Below are 19,112 nucleotides of genomic sequence, written 5' to 3' on the forward strand. Positions count from 1 at the left end.
CTAGTAAAAGTAATCATGAATTGAAATATTTTGATATGTATCGATGAAAATAAAAAAATTATTAACCTAACCAACAAAAAAATTTTATGATATTTTCAATGATTACCTTCTCAATTTACTATTTGCAACAAGAAATATACTCGTTTGGTTATAGGAAACAAGTATTAATAAAGATTATTCATCTTTCAGAACACTAAAATATATATTTTATGAAAATTTACTCAATAATTGAACGATATCTTTACACTACTGTGTCCACTTGCCAAATGCTGATCGGAAATAAATGGCAGCACCAATATTACATTCTACGCATGCGCAGAAATGTAGTGGCAAATTTTTTGTAAAAAATAATAATTTTACCAAATTAAACATAAATACAATTAAAAAAGCATAAAATAATAATAAAAAAAAGTTTTAAACCCATTTAAGAGTTGAAATATTTAATTTTATTAATGGAAAAAAGTAAATTGTATGAACAAACCTAAAAAGTAATATTGCGTCAATTTTCATGATACGTGATCGATTTATGATTTTCAACACAAAATTGACTTTTTACTAGTAAAAAAAACACTCAATCGTTACGATTACCAATAAACCAAAATATAAAACACATTTTATGTAAAATTATTGTTATAAATCACGGATCGTTACGACGCACGTTCGACACTCGACGTCGATTAACCAACCTAGTCAAAACAGTGACTGTCTCTGTCTCTTATGAGCATGCGCACAATGTGAAACAAATATTTTAGCGCGAAAATAATTCAAATTTGAATTTAATAATCTCCCGCATATATTAATAATACAATAAATTTTGAAAAAAATTCTAAATACAAATTCTGAAATTCATTAAAAATAAAGAAAATTATTTTTAAAAGTGAATAATAGTAAAAGGATCAGAAAATACAAAATAGTTTTTTTGTATTGATAATGTATTGTTTTTTTTAATTTACAATGTACAATGGTTGTCTTAACTATTATTACAATAATAATGGTACAATAATTACAGCACATTTCTTGAAAAGTGACAGAAAATAGTTTATCATTATTAATAGCTATAATAATTATCCGAAAATTCAATAAAATAATTTTATTATTCATTCTGTTTCTTTTCAAGGGACGTTTCTCACGAGAGTTAATAAGTATAAAAAAGACTGTTTTTCCTCGATATTTTCTCTCAATTATTATGAAGAAATTCTAAAAGCGTAACTCTGATAAAAATAGCGATTCTGTATATTTATTTATAATATATTCTATTATTTTGATTAAATCAAAAAATAAATTGATAAAAATAAAGACTCTCTTTCTAATATATAAGACAAAATTCTCTCTATATTTTAATGCCTTTAATAATAAAGTAAAAAAAATAAATATTCTCGCAATAATTGCAAGAATGTAAAAAAACAAATAAAAAATCAACGGATCAGAGCCTCTTTTTTATCTTCTTCTAGGATAAAAACTAAACTGAACTAGTAGATCTCTGATATAGGTCTTTAAAAAAAAAAAAAAAACAGTTACTGGGTAGAGACTGGAAAATTGATTCAGGTACTTTAAAAGGTCCAAAAATGTAACTAAAAAAAAATAATAATAATATAATTTACCTTCCAGAGGTAATAAAACGATTATTCTACGGGAAGATCGAGTTGAAAAAAAATGTTAACTGATTGTTTAACTTAATGAGAAAAAAAACACAACTGTAAAGCGTAAACACACTTAAAACATAAAACAAAGGATTTTTTTTTGGAGTTTCTGCTGGAAGGCACGTGGTTTTATTTTAGTTGTTGTTCGCCTCCTTTTTCATGGAACCAAGTTCCTCCAGCATCGCTTGTATTCCCTCAGGAACTCGACCTGAATCCAACTCCTGTCCCCAAAAACGATACTGAAAAAATTGGAAAAAGATTTTAGGACATTTATTTTTATGATAATATACATTTTTTTTTTAATAAAAATTTTAAATTAATAAAAAATAGAAAAATTGAATAAAAAGAAAAAAAAATATCCAAATATGATGAAATAATCGAAAATTGAAAAAAATTATGAATTTTGATGCATTATATCAAAGAGAAACGACATTATGAAAAATTTGCTGAAAAACTGTAAAACGTCTTCAGGCAAAGTTCTCTATGAATATTAAAGTGAAAAAGATTTCTGACAGAGTGAGTACCAGTAAAAAAAAAAAAAAAAAAGGAGCAGTGAAAGAAATAGAGAGAAAGACAGCAATAAAAAGAAAAATAGAAAGCAAGCGCAAAAGATTAGAGAAATGAAACATGTGAGAAATATATAAGAAATATAACAAAACAACAAAAAAAGTTAAGTTTTTTTTTTGTTTTTTGTTTTTACCATGTCTAGCTCCTTTCGGAGGGCCATCACGGCCTTTTCTCTATCGGCGACAAGCTCTTCCAGGTACTGATATCTCAACTTTTTACGAGCACGGCACTCCCTCGCGCTCTGCCGGCTTCGTTCTATATAAAACAGAAACAAAAAAAAAAAAAAAAAAACAAAAAAAGGATACAGATGAATTTACAGTTTTCTTTCTTTAAAAAAAAAAGATACATATATATAGGATTTTCAACAAAGGGTGACTCTCAATCCCTCCACACAGTAACCTTTCAAAATGACATTTCTCTCTCTCACACAAATTCTCATATATACAAAAACAATAGAATCGAAAATATTACATGAGAAAAAAAAGGACAATTAAAACGGAAATATAAATTTATAATAAAAACCGTTATTTATAAATAATTTCCCAGCGAATTTTTATTTTAACAAAAATTTCACTCGAATGAAAGGAAATTAAAAAATATGAAAAAAAAATTATTAAACATAAATTAATTTAGAACTAGATATTTAATTTAATTAATAATTATAAATTATAATTAAAAATTAATAATTAATTTAATATTCTTTAAATTATAATTAAAAATAAAAAAGTTAAATTCCAATTTAAAAAAATATAAACTAAATCAGAAAATTTAAAAATAAAAAATATTTCTCATTTTAATGTTTAAATTAAAAAAAAAAAAAAAAACCGAGTCACACAGTGTTTATAAATGAATTTTAGAAAAAAAAATGATAAATTACTTATTTTTTAAAAATTGGATCAATTGAAGGTATCAGGATAAATTTTTCTTGTAGAATTTCTGGAAGGCATCATAACTGGATAGTGGCACACTTTTGGATATATATATATATACATATATGGAATATATAATGGTTGGCACAAACAAGGAGTGTATAGTCCATACAGTGAAGTGGAAGGAATTGCAAATAATTTCGTACACTATTTCACCGAAGTGATAAAATATTTTACGATCAACCCTGCATTATCGCGCTTCCGGGCTTGTTTTACGTGATCATAAAGCTCGCCATTCACTATACATATATATATATAAACGATTCGTATATAGGCAAACACGGATACTAGATTTCGTTAAAATATAAACGTTTGTTTTTGCATCCGGCATTTGTTACTTAAAACTTCGAATCATTAAAGGTTCACGTTTCGTCGTGAAAATAAATTCTGAAAAGGAAAGACCTTCTTCAAAACAAAGCTTGAGATACTCAAGTTTAAATGTACAAATAAAAGCACAATTGCAACTCAGTGCACTATATACATATATATATATATTCTGTTACAAGTGAAACGTTTCAAGCAAAATGAATAAGTACACTGAGAATCGCAAAATATTTGCATATAAAATTCTCAGCATTTTTTTTTTCAATTTACAATTTTTTTTTATAACTCAATAAAATTCTTTTCACAAAATTTAAATTTATTTTCTAAATAATATTTAATATTTAATATTTAATATTTAATATTTAATATTTATATTTAATATTTATATTTAATATTTTTATTTAATATTTTTATTAATATTGAATATTTATATTTAATATTTATATTTGATATTCATATTTAATTATTTAATAATTTGTAAGTATTAAATTTTTTTTACTAAAATTTCAATTAAGAAATAAATTCGTCAAAAATTATTATATACATATATATGTATATAAGAAAAGTGTCTGGAAATGTTGCAAAGTTTAAAACTCATTTTCCGACGCTCCTGATAAGTTGAAAAGTAAGAAAAAGAAATTAAAGGGGATGGGTTGCTTCTTAGTCTTCAGCGCTAATTTGGCAAGACTGGGGTCCTCGTACAAGCTTTAGTACCGAGCAATAAAGCAAAGTCTAGAGAGAAAAGTTTCGATGTTCCTGTACGTGATTTTCGTCGTTAAGATACGTGCGTTGCTAAACACGAGATGAAGGTGTTAACCGTAAAAGGAGAAAAAAAAAACATGACAAAAAAAGAAATAAAATAAATTAATTTGTCACAATAATTATTAATAAAAAATAGCAAAAAAATACTAGTTTAAAAAAAAATAAAATTGTAACCGATTTCAGAAAAACATTTTTTCTAATAATAAAATAAAAAAATATTTTTTTTCCCTCATTACCATTTTCTTAAAAATAATTTTTAATGAATTTCAAAATTTGGAAAAAGTATTTTTCTATTTTTTAGTTTCAAAAATATTTCTATTAATTCTAAAATATTTTTTGTACAAAAAAAAAAATACAAAAGTATTTGAGAACTAAAAAATATCCTCACACTAAATTTTTTTTTTAAAAAAAGTATTTTCTATTTTGTAACACAATGAAAAATAATCAAACAATGAAATTAAGAAAAGAAAAATTCATAAAAATGTAAAATAAAAAAAAAAATTATTCACGAAACATATACAAATGAAATTCAAAAGCCTAAGGTGTTTAAAAAGAGGTGGAAAGAACACCGGAGAAGAAAACAATTGCGAATATAGAGCGAGAATTTCACGAGAGTGAAAAAAAAGAGGAATAATAAACATCGAGAAGAATGAAGATGAAAAAAAAAATGGTATACGATTATATAAACTTTCCACTAAATAAAAGGACTTTACGTAGCAGAAATAACAACTCGGTGAAAATTACTGTGATAGCAAAAGCGAGTAAGGCAACAGAGTTGCATTTTGCCTATACCATCGCGGTACACTTCGTCTTTGGCAAAAGGACGCGGAATAGCAAAATATTCCACGTGTATATATATATATGTATATAACGTTCGTTGTAGCTCGCGATAGTAGAGAAAATGATAAAAAGGGGGTGGATGGAGGGGGGGAGGAAGGAGGAAGGGATGACCCGCATAAATATTCATTCGCAAAAGAGATAAATATACTTCATCCATCACGTCGAATCTGTGCTCATTGCAGTCGGACGCCTCTACGAGAGGACGGATTTTGAATTCCAGAACATTACAATTTATAATTTTTTGGTTACCCTCCCATATACTTTTCCCGATCAACATAACTCGCTGGGTACGTGACGCGAAAATATGAAACAGACAATTTCTACCCCTTGGTTTTCGCAGATTTTCATTTACAAATTCTAGAATTCCAATTGCAATTTAAATTTATAATAAATGAAATATATAAAAATTTATATTGCAAATGCAATTTAAATTTATATAACATATTAAATAAATAAAAAAATTTAAATTTCCGCAATTTAAATTATAACGAATTAAATAAATAAAAATTTAAATTTACAATAAATAAAAAACTAACAAAAATTTAACCAAAAAGAAAGAAAAAAAAAATTATCATCACATTCATACATATCTAATTTGAATACCAAAAAAGGCTCTAAAAAACCACCTCTACCAAAAAAAAATGATATAACAGAAAAAATTATTTAAAAAAAAAAAAATTACCTCATCAAGCTGAAAAGTTTTTAATTTAGAAACATAATCAGAATATATCAAATAATTCAAAAAATGGAAAATGACATGCGTGAATAATTCATTTGCTACAATATGCAATCTTCCGACACATATAAAAAAAAAAAATTGCCACTCTCGTCGAGATAATTTTTTTTATCGAAAAAAAAAATTCGTCTACGTGAGTTTAAAAAAAAAAAGTGCATTCATTTGCAGATGAAAAAAAAAACAATTTGCCATCATGGGCAAAAACTTAAATGATGCAATCACTTAAAAAAGTGGAAATTTACAAAAAAAAAACAGTGCAAGAAAAAAAAATATTCAAATCTACAAGTAGTTTGATCACCCTTTTTTAGAAATAAAAATTTGAAATATTAAAAAAAAACTATTACAAAAAAAAATAGTGTCTATAAGTAGGTAAGGAAACATAGAATATAAAAAATATGTACCTATAGCTTCGTGTCGCTTTCTCTGCATCCCTTAAATAGGAAAGCATCACATATATAAATTCTTTGTTTTAAAAAAACAAAAAATAGATAAGTACGATTTTATGAAAACTGCGTTTCTATTTTTTTTATGCATTTAAAAAAAAAAATTATTCATTTATTTTTAATTTAAGAATATATTTTTCTTTTTTAAAAATCAATGAAAATAATTTGGAAAAAATTAAAATTTTATTCTAAAATAATTTTTGATAAACCAATAATATTATTTCTATACAAAAAAGCAAATGTGAAAAATAGAAACGCAGTAATTTTTATTTAGTACTCTCAGTACACTGAGAAGAAAATATTTTCAATATTTTTTGTATATTCAATTAAAAAAAAAATCTTTAATCAATATGTTACGATATTTATAAAATTTTACATTATTGATTGCATTTTATGATGAAAATCATTGAATATTTATTAATTGATTGCATTTGTACGAGAACTATTCGATGAAAATGAAAAAATGATATGAATTTCAAAGAAAAATGAAAGATTTGTGAAAAATGCAAAACTTATTGTAACGAGAAATTTTTCATCTCTTGAATTCGTTTTTTTGAACCGTATGCTATGGTATGAAAGTTTCGACTCAATTCACCGCAAATGAAATTTTTTTTTTTTTTTTTTTGAAACTAGGTGTACGTGACACTTCAAGTTCTATTCGCATCAGCTTGAAATTTGGAAACTTTTTTCTGCATATATAAAATTCTATAGTTTTTGACAAGTTTTTCATTTATTATAGAGAAATTAGCAATCAAAATTTTATTTTTGGTTTTAATAAAACGTAATTTAAATATAAACGAAAAAAAAGAGTACGAAAAAAAAATAGTCATATAGAACTTTTATAGAAAAGAAAAATGAACTATATTTTTAATTCCATTTATGTGAATTTATCTTTGAGAAATAAAATTTAAAAAAAAAATTCTAATTTGTTGAAATTTCTTTCTAGTTAAAATTGTCAACAAGAGAGAATAAATTCTACACGGTATATTTATATAACAAAGAAGAAAATAAATTTAAGAATCTCTCTCTCCTTTTTTTAGTTTGAATATAATTAAAGCTTGACAAAGAAAGTCAAAGCAATTTGTTTCCTCGAATTTCTCTATTTCTTCTCAGTGTATTGAAAAAAATTTGTTAGCTCACCAAGCTTCGCTTTCATGTCCGTCTTGTCGGACGCTTTCCTTCCGGGCTTGCGTCCTCGCTTGCCCCCCTCTTTCCGGTCACCGCGTGTGCCCTCCTGAAATAAAAAATAAAATTAAAATCAAATAAAAATTAATTTACGAGTGATTAAAATATTTTACAGCTCTAAAAAAATTTTTTCAATTTTTGGTTTTTTAAGTCGATTTAGAAAAAAAAAATTTCAATAGATCCCTCCTGAAATAAAAAATAAAATTAAAATCAAATAAATTAATTTACGAGTGATTAAAATATTTTACAGCTCCAAAATATTTTTTTTTTCAATTTTTGGTTTTTTAAGTCGATTTAGAAAAAAAAATTTTTAGTAGATCTGGTACATTTTGATCCGATTTAGAGATAAATAGTCGCGACTATTTTCCACGCTGATCACACATGAAATAGCAAAACGATCCCAAAGGAGATTTCATATATTCTACTGAGGAATAGGTTTTTATCGTTTCAACGTGGGGGAAAAAAAAAGAAAAAAAAAATATTGCAACGAAATACAAAGAACTCCGAGACACCTGGGAAATTCTCGTTTTAAGCGTCAACTCCCAGGAACGTGATTACGTCTTCCATATTTTCTCGAAGGTAAAGCAAACGCGAAAACGAATAGCCCACTCAGGTCATTGAAAAACCGGACATTGAAAAGTCGAAGTTATTTCCGGTTGTGTATAACCTCGTACATGTGTATATATATATATATATAAACATACACACCTGGGGACTAAACTCAACTGTATGGGGGTTGAAATCTTTTCCTATCCGCATAAAGAGAGATAAGTACGGTCAATGGTGAAGGTAAAAATGATTTTTAAGGGTCGTCCCAGAAAAATAACAATTTTTATACACTCTCTACCTTTAAAAATGCTAGTATCGAGAGAAAAAATTAAAAAAAGAAAATAATTTTTTAAATAAAAAAATACACTATAATAATTATAAAAATTATTAATATTTTTTAAAATCAAAAGTTCCACAACACATTTTTCAAATAGAGATGTAAAAATCTTTTTTGGCATAGGTTCAGAATACTTTTTTTTTTAACGAATATGCAAAAACGAGTAATTTTCCCAATTGTCACATTTGCAAAAAGTTACTATTATATTCTACAATTCGTTATATATAAAGGTATAAATTTTCCACTCATCCAAAAAAATGAAACAATTACGCAAAACGCTTTTTTAGTCACTGTTTCTTTTTTTTGCTCCAATTCAGTTAAATTCATTCTAGCAGATACGAAATCTGTATTGCAATCGTAAACATCCATTGGTCACTCGGAATATTGAGGTTCGCGCAAAAGCAAATACAGAAAAGAATTTCCTCTCTGAGCTTTTTGGTCCATAGAATATAAAAGAAACGTACGTGCGAGTAAAAGCGAGATAGTTTGAAAAAGTAAGATATATAAAGAATCCCAAAAGTGACGATGAGATAGAAAAAAAAAAAAAAAAAATTCGAGATTTAATATCAGATAGGATTGACGAGTATATACATATAACGTTTGAGAGATGAGAGGAGGGAATTTGTATTTTGTCACCGAGGGCGTGCATGCATAACTAAACTAAGGAACCGCGACACGAGAGAGTATATGTCCCTCGAGACGAGTCCAATTTTAATGGTTAGTCAAAGTAAAAGGGGTAGAAAAAAAAGAGAGAGAGAGAGGGAGAGAGAAAACTTCCCTTTTGAGAAAAATCTCTCTCGCCTCTGGGTCAATCTCTTCTTGCGGTTGGAATTAAATTAGCGTGGACGGATTTAAAGTTAAAGGAAATAAATCCTATTTCAACCAGGATTTCACACTATTGTGAAAGAGAAAAAGTCACTATATAGGAGATCAGTTCTGCAACCTTTTCTCAAATCCTAGCAATCTGCCAACTGCGACTTATACCTACAAAAAAAAAACTAATATAAGAAAAATTGTCATTATTTATCCCTTTGAAAAGAAAATAATAAATCAATCAAATTTAAAATAGAAAAAATAGAAAAAAAATAGAAATATTTAGAGGAAGTTGAGGCCCTTTTCTCTCGCATAATTTTCCGAGTTACGCCTAGTAACAATGAATACAAGGGAGATTCTGGGGACAATAGTGGATCATAACTACATCTACACGACGTTGCATCGCGTACTAACACAACTTCAATAAATTTGCATCGTCTATTCGAATTTCAAGGCATTTAACTCGACACAATAAATTTCAACTTATATAAAATTTTATAAATACCATTTCGATTAAAAAATTTTTTTTTCACAAATATTAAATATTTATGGAAGGGAAAAAATTCTATTTAATTAATAATAATTTCAAGAAATAAAATAATAAAATTCACAAATATTAATAATTATAAAAAATTCCTCTAATTAATAATAATTTCAGTAATTTCAACGCGAAAGTTTTGATTTAAAAATAGTTATTATAAAATTATTTGAAAAGTTTTTATGAAAGTACAAAATTTGTCTTGGGGGGGGGGAGGAGAAATGATTGAAAATATATATATATAACCGAAAGCAAACGAGAACATTAGAGACTTATTTTTATATTCGAGATTTTATACACATATAACGAAATCTGAGCTTCGAGTTGGACAAGTTTTTACTGTGAAACTATCATTTTATCCCTCTTGCATAAAAAGATAGAGTAAAGTAATGTTTGAGTATTAAAGTTTCCATATAGAAAAAGAGAAATAAGTTCCTCTGCACTCCGGAAAGCTTTAAATTACTTCAAGCATTCAATTTCCTCTTTTCTTTTTTTTTTCTTTTTTAATTTTTTATAATAGAAATTTAGGGGAAAATTTTTATTAAAATTAACATTTTTCCAAAAATTTGTAATGTTTTTTAAAAAAAAAATTAAAAAATACTATTAAAAACCAAATATTAAAACAATAATATTAAAATAATTAAACGAAATAAAAAATAAAATAATAAAAAATAAAAACACTAAAATTAACAAAGAATAAACATAGGTAAAATTGTTAGCTATAATATTTCCGCAGAAAAGATTTAATATTCTCGAAACTCGAAACTTGATCCGCACCACTAATTAAATATTAAAATAATTTGTTATCACGTCACTTAAAATTAAATCTTAACAGAATTTGCATATATTATGCTCAACTTTTTCAGTAATTTTAATTTTACTATCTAATTTTTCCAAATGACCCCTGTTTCGTGAATTCAGTTTCTCTCACTTTCATTAAAAAAAAACCTGTAACAGAATTTTTTAAAAAAGTATTAGGAAAAAAACAAAAATAATTATAATAAATTTTTTAAGCCCTATGTCTTAATATATATATATATATATATATATAATAACACTTTTATATATTCTCTGGTTATGAAAATTTTCGCAGAAATATAAAAATTGCATTTATGCAAATTTCACGCCAAGTGCATTGAACGAACGAACATCGATTTCTTTCCATGCTAATCTGGTTATATGCATGTATATATGAGTAGTTTGTAAATATCTGAATACGCCCTGCTTTAAAAAAAAAAAAAAGGAATATATGGTGAATGATGATATGCGCTCATAAATCTTTCGTTGGGGAATTTAATGAAAAACATAATACGTTCTCGATATAACTGTGCAATGTCCGATATGCTCTGTAAAATCTATGTATGTATATAATTTCATAAAAGCAAAATTTGTGCACTAAACATGTACAATACTATACAACAATATAGAATTTATCTCGCCATGTGGCACAAGAATTTCAAATGAGAAATAAATTATTCGCGTCCATTATATTAATTTTCATATTTACATACAAAAAAATAATTTATTTTCTATATTTCAAATATAACAAAAAAAATAATATTTTTATTTAAAAAAAATGTTACTTAACTATTTTTTTTCTTTTACAAATATCAAATCCAAAACTATTAAACGCGTTTTCTCTCATTATCATGATTCTACAGAAATATGTACTTGAATTACAAAATTAATTCCACTTATTTTATTAAATAAACAGAAATGAAATTATGAAATACAGATATTTTTAATTAATAAATTAAATTAAATTAAATTAAATTAATAAATTTACAATTTGGATTATTTGAAATATTTTAAATTGAAAAATTATTAAAATTGACAATTAATTTTTCAAATTGTTTTTTTTTTAAATAAATTCAATTAAATTTATTCGTATAAATCATATGAACGGATGAATGACCCGCTATATAATATGGAACTGGTAGAAATAATTCGTTACTCAATGATAGTAGTAAACCGACAGAAGCAAACTAATTAACAGATTACAATGTATGTATAAACCTCGATTCTTGATATCTTAATTGAAAGCGTTTTCATCGTCTATATTCTATGTTAATGAATACTTTTTGAAAAATCAATCAAGAAACTAATTTTCTTAATATTTGATATAAAAAAAAAAATTAAAACCTCCGAAATAAAATTTCATTCATTATTATTTAAAATATCTTTTAAAATAATTTTTTCAAATGAATAATTTTGATTTTATTTTTTTATTAAAATTATAATAATTAATTAATATAATAATTAATAATAATATTAATCAAAAAAATATAATATATAATTTCATGTAAATTTGTAATTAAAAATAATTCAAATGATCCTGCTACGTTATTAAAAAATTTTATGTGAAAATCTATCAATAAAAAAAAAACAATTCTTCCTATATATTTTCAATCGAGTTGAAGATCCTTGATTATATTGTTAAAGAATATATAAAAATACCGTTGATACGAGGTTGCGAGAGTGTTTCGTGCGTAACGACCTACTGAATGATGATGATACGCAGTTAAGACTTGCAATCGATACAAAATACAAATACACAATTCTCATTTACCTTGAATGAAAAACAAAGGAAATAAAATTTATATCTTTTACACAAAAGTGTTAATATTTTTTTTTTCAAAAAAAACGACGCATATGGGTTCAATGACATCGCGGGAAAAATCGCAATCATTATAAAACTATATTTTTTAAATCCGGCACAATTTCACCTTGAAAATTTAAAACACAAACTAGTGAAAATTTAAATAAATTCACATACAAATAAATAATTAACGCAAGTAGTTTAAATATTATTACGTTTTTTTGCAAAATTTTTACATTCTTCTATTTATGAATGAAAGAAATATTTAAATGCAAAAAAAAATAATTAATTTTCAAACGCGCACAAAGAGGGAAAAATTTTATAAATTTATATGAGAAAAATTATCACAAATTTAAAAAAAAATTAATATATAAAAAAAAAGATAAATAACTCACCGGTGAGTTGTGCAGTGTTCTTTCTGTCAACTGCGCAGCAATACACAATCTTAGAATGGTCCAGGGACCGCTTAATAAAGAAAGTACCCGATTCAATATACCGACTTCCTATTATAAATACTATACAATATTGTATTTGTAAATTCTTTTTTTTTATACACGATTACAACGCCGCATTACGGATTCACATAACATTATACGAAAAAAAAAAATTTTGTATTTTCAATATCGCAGAAATGTTGATAATAAATCGCAAATTAGCATATTATAAATTATTGTAATTGGCACTCTTTATGCAAAATGGTAAATTTACAAAAGAAAAAACAGTGTGGGAGTTGTATTATATTACATCATTATAACGTTTATATGTTAATTATTTATTTTATTACCATTGCGCACAAAAGAAACAACAAAATAATTGTTTTTGCGAGATTTGTGGGAAAAATCGATATGAAAAATTAGAAGAAAAAAAAAATACTAATGAAGTCCCGTCAATCAGAAAAATTTCATAACCAGAAAATTTTATATTATATATACAAATATTGTAACCGAAACTAAATTTTGTTCTTTGAGGTTTATTTTTTATATAATACAGAAAAAACATTTTTTTCATTACTAGTACAATATTTATGATCAAAGGAAACAGAAATTTCCTTTGATCACAAATATTGTATATATAAATACTAATGATTTCTATCTCTTTCAAAACATCCGAAATTTTTTTTTGCAGCTTTTATTTCTCGAAAATTAATAAAAACTATTTTAACTCAAAAACAAACAAAATCGTAAAACTGAATTAAAACAGAAAACATTGGAAAAATTAATTTTAAAAACAAATCGGAAAAAAAATTAAAGGAAATTAATAAATTAATTTAATTTGAATATACAAACAATTTTAAAAAAAAGATAATTACTTTAAAATACCCGAAAAAGTATTGTAAATGTTTTTTTCATTAATTAGAAATTCCTTTAGATTTGATAATTTAATTTACATTTGCAAAACACAAGTCAATATTCTCGGGACAAATTATTCAGTTGGTACATTTATTTGCAGAGAAATCATGAATGTCAGTGTTAATTAAGGAACCGATAATGAGATTTAGTAAATGGGAAACTGTCTAATAAGGTTACCTGAAAGAATATTTTTCCTTTTAAATTCGAAACATGAAAAAAAACCTTTCATAAATTGTAATTAACTAATCAAAAACAAAAAAAAAGTATAATTCACATTGCATCATATTTTTAAAAGAAAAAATATTTATAATCTACTTTTATAAGAAATAACAAAATTGAATAAATGAAATGAAATTATTTCTTGTTTTAAAGCAATGAAAAAATTTATAATTAAATAATTATTTAAAAAACAATATATATATCTTTGGAAAAGCATTCATTTCTCTTTGAAAAATGTTTCTATTTCACTGTAACATATGTGGTTCACAATTCTGAATTTCTTTATCTGTTAACAATAACGTGATACAGAGACCACAGATTTATTATATTTGAAATTGAAAGACACCAGCTGGAAGCTGAAAAGCCCTCTTGAATCCAATAAAGTAAATTAAAATATTCTTATAAATATTTATAACAAACCACTGTTGATAAAAATAATAAAAAAAATTTTGCTGCTAATAATACTACAATAAAAAATGTAATACTAAATAAAAGAGATTATAATTAACTACCATAAAACTATACAGTTTTCCATTTAATTAAATCCTAACCTTAATTTCCAACAATTAAACTTTATACTCAAGCTTTATCACATTTTGCACCATAAAGTTAAAATTAACAAAATATAAATACCTTTTCAAAATTCCTATTTGTTTTTCCATAACATTTTTTTTTTACTGTGACGATTTTTGCCTTTTAAACATGACTTCCGGTCATTTTCAAAGAAAAAAGCAATATTGAATTATAATTTCAAAATTCACCAATCACAATCGATCTTGCAATAATATTATTGGTCACTTGATTTTTCCTATATAATAACGAAAGAAACGGAAGTAACAATATACATGACATAACCTCAAAATCAAACCCCTGAGAAAAAAACTGTAAAATAAAATATAATAATGTTAATGCAAAACTAAATTTTAGCAAAAATATGAAACAAAATTTAAACATAAACACATCCCTGATTACCCACGTGATAACTTAATATACTAGTGACATCTAAATGAAGAAATATGCAACAAAGAAAAACAGAACAAGACCTAAGGCGCCAACTCGTTTCGTTTCCTGAAAACGTGAAAGCTATAACTAAAAAGACAAGAAAACACGATAGTAAATAGCGATTCCTCCATTGCGCACCTTTCCCTTCTCCCCTCAAACAATAATCTGTAGACAACAAAGACGAGGTGATTTGACATCCTGACGTCATATGAAACAACGCCCTTTGTTTAGACCCCACATACACAAAAAAAATGTAAAAACAATCGAATAACATTGTTCCATGCATTATTATACAATTAATGTTAATTATATTAACACGTGTCGTCATTTGTACTTAAAATAACAGTTACCTACTTCTTTGGATTTTTCCCCCCCAAATGATTGATTTTATATATACTGAATAAAATTTGTTTTCAACTTACCGTTTCGTTCTCAACGATGCACATCTGTTCTACCTCCATGATTCCTCTAGTTTACTGTTGTTTATTCTAATTGTCGTAAACTTTAAGCAAATGATTTTCACAATTGGTATGAAAACTTTCGAGACTTCACAACACAACGTGTATCTGTTTACAAACACTGCAAGGTCACTCAGCTGGCCGCAGACACACTATTGTTGAGAGAGTGTTGGAGAGCTTCTTCTTGCGTCATCATTCGCGATACTAGCGCCAAGCGCGGCAAAATTTTCAACTTAAATTCAAATTTGAATTCTTTCAATCGTGTATAATTTTTCATTTCAAGTTAATTTGTTTTAATTTATAATTATTATCTATAATAATTATTATTACTTAATTAAGTATTAATCAAGTATATTAATAATTAACAAAGTATATTAATAATTCAAAATAAAGATTTGAGACCGTTTCTAAATTATTGTCAATAAAAATCCAAGTCTCAAGTTTTGTTTGTTTTTTATATAAATAATAAATAAAATTCTTTTTAATATAATTGTTAATTATTAATATATTACAAATTTTCAATAAATTAGAAATAATATTTTTCTTATTAATTGTAAATAGTTGTTGATATTTTAAAAATTGTTAATAAATAAAAAAATTGATTAGAAAATTTTTTCCATGAATTTCATTATTAAAGTTTAATATAAACTTTTTACGATTATGATTATTATATATTTATCTTTAGTAGCTGTAATTATTGATTAGCTCAGCTTAACACTAAGACATAATTGCCATGTAAATTGTTCCAATTAGAGAAGATAATTACAAGATTCAAATCTCTCTCTTAGTACCTATATCAGAATATTGATTTTGAGAGAGAATTTCATGGTTCAGGTAATCAAATACTATATATTCGATAATTATTCAACTGTATTTTTTCCATTCGATTTAATTGAAACAATAGACAGTCTGCTAATATTGAAACGACCTGAAGCAAATGTCAAAATGATTTTTTATTATAATTCATCACAATTAATTGAAAATCATGGAGAATTTAATAATAAAAATTTTTAAATTTAAAAGTATTTCAAAATTTTCATATTCTAAATTATTTTTCATTGAAACGGAAAAAGAGATCTATTTTTAATTCACAAATTCAAAATAAAAAAAATCGACGTTTTGGAATGAATGATGATGAAATTGATCATGATTTTGATTGGATCATAAGAACTTGTTTAAATGGACTCAATTTATTTCTTACGATGCTTCATGTGGTTGTTTATGAAAATATGACTAATTTAAATTTCCCAGGTAAATATAATTTTAATTTATCAACAATAATAATTATTTTCAATGACGATTTATTATTATTAATTATTATTATAAATAATTAAATTAATATTTATTTATTTATAATGAATTTTAATTTATCTCTTATAGAAGTTTTGGTTTATCCATTATTTATGACCATAGTTGATCTTATAATGTACAATACTATATAAAATCGAAAATAAGCTACTGAAATATGGAAATTATTATAATTGAATGTAATTATTAATATATTTCAAAATAAATATTCAAGTAAAAAAAAAAACTGCCAATTAAATTGAACACTATATGAATTTTATTAGAGGTAAGAACAATTAGTAAAATAATTTTTAATGTTTAATTTAAAAATTAAATAAATTTTTCAATCTGATTCTATTTAACATTAATTTGTGACCTGGACAGTTAAAAGGGACCTTTTGTTTGAAAAAATTAATTTTTTATTGATTGGTGATTCTGATAGAAAAAAGTTTTCTTTATCAGAAACACCAATCAATAAAAAATCGATTTTTTCGGACAAAAGGTCCCTTTTAACTGTCCAGGTCAAATTTTAATTCTTAATATTGTTACTATTAATATTATTTGTTATTTTGTTTTAAAAAATATTCTTTAATTTTCTATTAAAAATATTGCATTAATAACTTGTGAAAATTAACTATGAAATTGTTTAGAAAAAATGTCTTACATTCAATTTTTTAATATCTCCCATAATAATTTTGATGATAATTATTTGGTAAATATTCTTTTTCATATCCATTCGAATATTTAGTATCATAATCATCTCTATAATAATCCGTCCAAGTATCATCAAATCCATCGTAGTAACGTCTCATAGCAGGATAATAGTGATCATCATTATAATAATTATGTTGATTCGAATAAATTCTAGAGAAAAAACAATTAATAACATAATATTAATAATTAAAATAAATTTATATTATATTTTTAATAGTAAAAAATTTATTTTATAATATTTTTTGCAAAAAATTAAATTACCCAGTATCGTAATGATTTCGAGGATAATAAGCATTATAATGAGGATTTTCATGAGGATAATATTCGTTATCATAATAAATATAGGGATGTTCTCGACGATAGTAGTAGATCTCATTTCCATTATGATCATAATATCTTCCTGCTCCATCGTGGTAGATTTTTCTTCTATCGTCATCATAACGACTGTTGTCATATCCTCCCGCGTAATTATATCGATTTTTGTATCTGTAAATTGTACAAACAAAAAATAATTAGATTCTTAATACAGACACAATAAAAATAAATAAATAGAAATTAAAAAATTTAATATTATCATTATATTAAATAATAAATGAAAATTTTAGATAAAGTAAATTAATTATTAAATCATGGTAAAATAAATATATTCTTTTTACCCTTTTCCCTTGTCGTAAACGCCGTGATTAGCATTATTTTTCGAAGCTAGAGCTCTATCATGAGCATCATCCTTATAAGAATCTGCGGTCTTTTCATAATTTTGTCCATTGCGTCCTTCATATCCCTTGTGTCCTTTTTGATTGTCACTATCCTCATAATAACTCGAATTATCACTTGATTCATCCTTGTGATATTTATTGACAAAACCACTTCTATGATATCCTTTCTTCTCTTGTCCCTTGTCATGTTTTTCATGTGAATGTTCACTTTGATCAATTTTTTCCGATTCACCACCAGATTGACGTGCAACATCGTGTCCCTTTGTCATCGAATCCTTTTCATCGTAATGTCCTGATTTTTTTTCCTCCTCATGTGATTTACTTTCTTTTTTCTCCGTCTCTGCACTATCCTCATTGATACTTCTTCCCTTATCATGAAGTATATATTTAGATTCACTTCCACGATTTGTAATATCCTTTATTGATGATCCTTTCTCGTTGTCTTTCACATGATGATCATCATCAAAATCCAAATTTGAACAAATTACAAATGGTATGATGATGAAAATAATTGTAAAAATCCGTAATATCTCCATTCCTCAAAAATTTTCCCTATTAAAAAGAAATAAATTTATTAATCATAAAAAAATAATATTTTTCAAATTATTTAGTAAAAAAAAATAATGAGAATATAAGTGACATTACCAAAAGGCAGTCATCGAACGATCTGCTGATTTACTCGAGAGAAAATCGCTTCTTGTAAGTGATCGAAAATCCTTGTAAAAGCGACAAAACGAAATACATCCTGTTTTCAAAAGTGACAAAGAGTACTTAAAAAGAAAAAATTAAAATCCGTGGAGAATATATCCTTTTTCGAAACGGTTTAAATTCGATTTCAAATCAATCCCTTTCTTCGTGGTCGAGGTTCTTTATCAATCGCATCGCTAAACATGACAATGACATATTGCATTGCCTTTAATTTCCCAATTTCCTTAAATTATTTATGTCGTTAATTTTCCAAAAAAAATAAACTCCTTAGAAAGAACTTCTTGCTTTTATAAATTTTTTTTTCTCCACTTTTCATCAATAAAAAGAGCGCTTTGTATATAAAAAAAAGAAACTTTATTTAAACCTAAAAACGCTTGGCGACATAGTTACAAGTACT

General features: G+C 25.1%; 2 protein-coding genes across 3 annotated transcripts; both read right to left on the reverse strand.

Annotated features, from left to right (window-relative positions):
- Nucleotides 1-914: 914 nt before the first annotated feature.
- On the reverse strand, nt 915-15,456 carry LOC127281871 (REPTOR-binding partner). 2 transcript variants are annotated; one of them, XM_051305840.1, is made up of 5 exons: nt 15,255-15,455; nt 7,382-7,475; nt 6,200-6,229; nt 2,341-2,462; nt 915-1,879 (listed from the first exon to the last, which is right to left on the reverse strand). In XM_051305840.1, the coding sequence occupies exons 1-5, from the start codon at nt 15,291-15,293 to the stop codon at nt 1,775-1,777; spliced, it is 390 nt and encodes a 129-aa protein (XP_051161797.1). In that variant the 5' UTR covers nt 15,294-15,455; the 3' UTR covers nt 915-1,774. The 2 variants fall into 2 exon arrangements, with proteins under 2 accessions (XP_051161797.1, XP_051161798.1); XM_051305841.1 differs by lacking the exon at nt 6,200-6,229 and having other exon boundaries at nt 15,255-15,456.
- Nucleotides 15,457-17,098: 1,642 nt separating this feature from the next.
- Nucleotides 17,099-18,951, reverse strand: LOC127282063 (GATA zinc finger domain-containing protein 14-like). The gene is made up of 4 exons (XM_051306135.1): nt 18,653-18,951; nt 17,948-18,559; nt 17,553-17,777; nt 17,099-17,441 (listed from the first exon to the last, which is right to left on the reverse strand). Exons 2-4 carry the CDS (start codon nt 18,541-18,543, stop codon nt 17,252-17,254), a joined length of 1,011 nt encoding a protein of 336 aa, XP_051162092.1. The 5' UTR covers nt 18,544-18,559; nt 18,653-18,951; the 3' UTR covers nt 17,099-17,251.
- Nucleotides 18,952-19,112: the final 161 nt, after the last annotated feature.

The sequence above is a fragment of the Leptopilina boulardi genome, unplaced genomic scaffold, assembly GCF_019393585.1.
Source record: "Leptopilina boulardi isolate dan_hultmark-lab unplaced genomic scaffold, ZJU_Lbou_2.1 LbouV2_278, whole genome shotgun sequence".
In the NCBI taxonomy this organism is placed as follows: domain Eukaryota; kingdom Metazoa; phylum Arthropoda; class Insecta; order Hymenoptera; family Figitidae; genus Leptopilina; species Leptopilina boulardi.